Here is a 5,450-nt window from a genome sequence, read left to right as displayed (position 1 = left end):
AAACATTTTTAATTATGGTATTTCTTTTTTAAAAATAAAAACTAATATATACGTTGCGAAACGAATACAGCATTATAAAATAAAAGTAATAGACTTCTAGCTTCCGTCTAAAAGTTTGTAAAAAAATAATTCTTTAACAATATTCTTTTAATTATCTACTTACAGATGTATGGTTTCCCTGTGTTTATGCATGTTAAAAATATACTTATGGATTGCCTATAAGCCTCGTTAGAGGTGCTGTGTTTGTTGAATATTATTTACAATAAATATCTTTTTTTCCCTTCTCTGTACAATTCCAATAGTTCAAAAGATATCCTCATCTTAGTCGATGACTACTGATGCGGATATTTTGTTGACGGGTCGAATTCATTTCTCATAGAGCCAATGGTCAATATTATGATTGTTTTTCTCGTTGTAAATCTGGGAAGATTCTCTATTGATCTGAGAGGCACAGTGATGGTCAAGCTGGGTCATCTGCAAACATAGTCCAGCTGTGGTCATTTTCAAACAATAGTTCTTCAGATGAAAACTTCTTGGAACTATGATGTTACTTTTAATTTTTCTTGTATTATAAATAAGAATTCCGCATCACAAAAGTGATGAAAGATGAATTAACACCCATCACAAGAAGTGATAAATGATGTATAAACATAGATCACAAGAAATAATGTATGATGAATTGAAATTTCATCACAATTCCTTACCAGGGATGTAGTGAGCAAATCATGCGCCTTGGGAAAGCTATTTTATTGGCACCCCCCTTCCCCATTTACCATGAACATATATAGGCGCCTTTCTGTATGTGGCCCCCTTAGGGTAGCGTCCGGGACATCGTGCATGTCAGGTGGGTTTAGTCGCTTAAGTAGGGTATGATATGATGGTCCCGTATCCCCAGCCTGAACAGAATAACACAAGAACCTAAAAGTAATGGCATGTAACATACGAACATCGAATAACAGTTATTCAACTGAACAGTTAGTGAATAACAACAGTTATCAATATGAACAATATTTAAAAATAATTAATTATAAGTTATCAACATATTTACATACACATCACTATCATTGAAATCATCATTAAATTAATAATTAGTCTACTATCACGCCAATAAGTTTCCATAACACACCTTCACGCTCACACTCCATCTCGGCGCCCAACGTAACCTCAACTCCCAACACCTCAACAACAATAGTTACGGCACTACTCCAGGGGCGGAAAGGCGAAACACTTTCCCATAGCCCAAAGCCTAACACCCCTTACAAGGGGGAAACAAACAACCAGCTACCTAGCTCACAAAAGAAGCTCTCTCTCTCTTGCGGGAACTAAGGATGACGTAAACACACACACACACACACACAATATTCTAGGCAACAAAACGCACTTAAAAGAAACTACTTCCTATACGCTAAAACACCAATATTAAATGGAAAGAAAACTTCAAGCGCGCACGACAGTGCACTCCTGGCCCACTCACTACGCCTCTCTGTATGGGGCCCCCATAGGGTAGCGTCCTGGACACCGTGCACTCCTGGCCCACTCACTACGCCTCTGTTCCTTACCCTCGATTATGCCGAGAGAGTGCAGGGGCGGAGCAAGCAACCAAAGTTTTCAACTTCTCTCAGTCAGATGCCCACCGCATTACTGTATCAGATTCATTCCCTGCCTCCTCCTATCTTGTTCTTCCTCCTGTCTTGTTCTTTCTCCTGTCCAGTTCTTCCTCCTGTCCAGTTCTTCCTCCTGTCTATTTCTTCCTCCTGTCAAGTTCTTCCTCCTGTCCAGTTCTTCCCCCTGTCTTGTTCTTTCTCCTGTCCAGTTCTTCTTCCTGTCAAGTTCTTCCTCCTATCCAGTTCTTCCTCATGTCCAGTTCTTCCTTCTGTCTAGTTCTTCCTCCTGTCCAGTTCTTCCTTCTGTCCAGTTCTTTCTCCTGTCCAGTTCTTCCTCCTGTCTTGTTCTTTCTCCTGTCCAGTTCTTTCTCTTGTCCAGTTCTTCCTCCTGTCCAGTTCTTCCTCCTGTCCAGTTCTTCCTCCCGTCTTGTTTTTTCTCTTGTCCAGTTCTTCCTCCTGTCCAGTTCTTCCTCCTGTCTTGTTCTTTCTCCTGTCCAGTTCTTTCTCTTGTCCAGTTCTTTCTCCTGTCTTGTTCTTTCTCCTGTCTTGTTCTTTCTCCTGTCCAGTTCGTTCTCCTGTCCAGTTCTTCCTCCTGTCCAGTTCTTTCTCCTGTCCAGTTCTTTCTCATGTCCAGTTCTTTCTCCTGTCCAGTTCTTCCTCCTGTCTAGTTCTTTCTCTTGTCTAGTTCTTCCTCCTGTCCAGTTCTATCTCCTGTCCAGTTCTTCCTCCTGTCTTGTTCTTTCTCCTGTCCAGTTCTTCCTCCTGTCCAGTTCTTCCCCCTGTCTTGTTCTTTCTCCTGTCTATTTCTTCCTCCTGTCTAGTTCTTCCTCCTGTCCAGTTCTTCCTCCTGTCTTGTTCTTTTTCCTGTCCAGTTCTTCTTCCTGTCCAGTTCTTCCTCCTGTCCAGTTCTTTCTCATGTCCAGTTCTTCCTTCTGTCTAGTTCTTCCTCCTGTCCAGTTCTTCCTCCTGTCTTGTTCTTTCTCCTGTCCAGTTCTTTCTATTGTCCAGTTCTTCCTCCTGTCCAGTTCTTCCTCCTGTCCAGTTCTTTCTCTTGTCCAGTTCTTCCTCCTGTCCAGTTCTTCCTCCTGTCCAGTTCTTTCTCCTGTCCAGTTCTTTCTCCTGTCCAGTTCTTTCTCCTGTCTAGTTCTTTCTCTTGTCTAGTTCTTCCTCCTGTCCAGTTCTATCTCCTGTCCAGTTCTTCCTCCTGTCTTGTTCTTTCTCCTGTCCAGTTCGTTCTCCTGTCCAGTTCTTCCTCCTGTCCAGTTCTTTCTCCTGTCCAGTTCTTTCTCATGTCCAGTTCTTTCTCCTGTCCAGTTCTTCCTCCTGTCCAGTTCTTTCTCCTGTCCAGTTCTTCCTCCTGTCCAGTTCTTCCCCCTGTCTTGTTCATTCTCCTGTCTATTTCTTCCTCCTGTCTAGTTCTTCCTCCTGTCCAGTTCTTCCTCCTGTCTTGTTCTTTCTCCTGTCCAGTTCTTCTTCCTGTCCAGTTCTTCCTCCTGTCCAGTTCTTCCTCATGTCCAGTTCTTCCTTCTGTCTAGTTCTTCCTCCTGTCCAGTTCTTCCTCCTGTCCAGTTCTTTCTCCTGTCCAGTTCTTTCTCCTGTCCAGTTCTTCCTCCTGTCTTGTTCTTTCTCCTGTCCAGTTCTTTCTCTTGTCCAGTTCTTCCTCCTGTCCAGTTCTTCTTCCTGTCCAGTTCTTCCTCCTGTCTTGTTCTTTCTCCTGTCCAGTTCTTTCTCCTGTCCAGTTCTTTCTCCTGTCTTGTTCTTTCTCCTGTCCAGGTCTTTTCATGTCCAGTTCTTTCTCTTGTCCAGTTCTTCCTCCTGTCCAGTTCTTTCTCCTGTCTAGTTCTTCCTCCTGTCCAGTTGTTTCTCCTGTCCAGTTCTTTCTCCTGTCTAGTTCTTTCTCTTGTCTAGTTCTTCCTCCTGTCCAGTTCTATCTCCTGTCCAGTTCTTCCTCCTGTCTTGTTCTTTCTCCTGTCCAGTTCGTTCTCCTGTCCAGTTCTTCCTCCTGTCCAGTTCTTTCTCCTGTCCAGTTCTTTCTCATGTCCAGTTCTTTCTCCTGTCCAGTTCTTCCTCCTGTCCAGTTCTTTCTCCTGTCCAGTTCTTCCTCCTGTCCAGTTCTTCCTCCTGTCCAGTTCTTTCTCCTGTCTATTTCTTCCTCCTGTCTAGTTCTTCCTCCTGTCCAGTTCTTCCTCCTGTCTTGTTCTTTCTCCTGTCCAGTTCTTCTTCCTGTCCAGTTCTTCCTCCTGTCCAGTTCTTCCTCATGTCCAGTTCTTCCTTCTGTCTAGTTCTTCCTCCTGTCCAGTTCTTTCTCCTGTCCAGTTCTTTCTCCTGTCCAGTTCTTCCTCCTGTCTTGTTCTTTCTCCTGTCCAGTTCTTTCTCTTGTCCAGTTCTTCCTCCTGTCCAGTTCTTCCTCCTGTCCAGTTCTTCCTCCCGTCTTGTTTTTTCTCTTGTCCAGTTCTTCCTCCTGTCCAGTTCTTCCTCCTGTCTTGTTCTTTCTCCTGTCCAGTTCTTTCTCCTGTCCAGTTCTTTCTCCTGTCTTGTTCTTTCTCCTGTCCAGGTCTTTTCATGTCCAGTTCTTTCTCTTGTCCAGTTCTTCCTCCTGTCCAGTTCTTCCTCCTGTCCAGTTCTATCTCCTGTCTAGTTCTTCCTCCTTTCCAGTTCTTTCTTCTGTCCAGTTCTTTCTCCTGTCTAGTTCTTTCTCTTGTCTAGTTCTTCCTCCTGTCCAGTTCTTTCTCCTGTCCAGTTCTTCCTCCTGTCTTGTTCTTTCTCCTGTCCAGTTCTTTCTCCTGTCCACTTCTTCCTTCTGTCTTGTTCTTTCTCCTGCCTATTTCTTTCTCCTGTCCAGTTCTTCCTCCTGTCTTGTTTTTTTTTCTTGTCCAGTTCTTCCTCCTGTCCAGTTCTTTCTCCTGTCTTGTTCTTTCTTCTGTCCAGTTCTTGCTACTGTCCAGTTCTTTCTCCTGTCTTGTTCTTTCTCCTGTCCAGTTCTTTCTCATGTCCAGTTCTTTCTCTTGTATAGTTCTTCCTCCTGTCCAGTTCTTTCTCATGTCCAGTTTTTTCTCCTGTCCAGTTCTTTCTCCTGTCTAGTTCTTCCTCCTGTCCAGTTCTTTCTCCTGTCCAGTTCTTTCTCCTGTCTAGTTCTTCCTCCTGTCCAGTTCTTCCTCCTGTCCAGTTCTTTCTCCTGTCCAGTTGTTATTTCTGTCTTGTTCTTTCTCCTGTCCAGTTCTTTCTATTGTGCAGTTCTTCCTCCTGTCCAGTTCTTCCTCCTGTCCAGTTCTTCCTTCTTTATTGTTCTTTCTCCTGTCCAGTTCTTTCTCCTGTCCAGTTCTTCCTCCTGTCTTGTTCTTTCTCCTGCCTATTTCTTTCTCCTGTCCAGTTAATCCTCCTGTCTTGTTTTTTCTCTTGTCCAGTTCTTCCTCCTGTCCAGTTCTTCCTCCTTTCCAGTTCTTCCTCCTGTCCAGTTCTTCCTCCTGTCTTGTTCTTTCTCCTGTCCAGTTCTTTCTCCTGTCCAGTTCTTTCTCCTGTCTTGTTCTTTCTCCTGTCCAGTTCTTTCTCCTGTCCAGTTCTTTCTCTTGTCCAGTTCTTCCTCCTGTCTAGTTCTTTCTCTTGTCCAGTTCTTCCTTTTGTCCAGTTCTTTGGCCTGTTCAGTTCTTAATCCTGTCCAGTTTTTCCTCCTGTTCAGTTTTTTCTTCTGTCCAGTTTTTCCTCTTGTGAGTTCTTCTTCCTGTCCAGTTCTTCTTCTTGTCCAGTTCTTCCTCTTGTCCAGTTCTTCCTCCTAATGGCTGATTCTTCCTTCTGTCCAGTTGTTCCTCCTGTCCAGTTCTTTCTCCTGTCCAACTGTTTCTTACGACC

General features: G+C 43.9%; 1 protein-coding gene across 1 annotated transcript; it reads right to left on the bottom strand.

Moving 5' to 3' along the window:
* Positions 1–1,854: 1,854 nt before the first annotated feature.
* LOC129926341 (uncharacterized) lies at positions 1,855–2,232 on the bottom strand. The gene has a single exon (XM_056029669.1). It carries the CDS (start codon positions 2,230–2,232, stop codon positions 1,855–1,857), a length of 378 nt encoding a protein of 125 aa, XP_055885644.1.
* Positions 2,233–5,450: the final 3,218 nt, after the last annotated feature.

The sequence above is a fragment of the Biomphalaria glabrata genome, chromosome 5, assembly GCF_947242115.1.
Source record: "Biomphalaria glabrata chromosome 5, xgBioGlab47.1, whole genome shotgun sequence".
Lineage (NCBI taxonomy): Eukaryota > Metazoa > Mollusca > Gastropoda > Planorbidae > Biomphalaria > Biomphalaria glabrata.
Note: the sequence above shows the minus strand (reverse complement) of the source record. Positions and strands in the feature narration are given on the sequence as shown.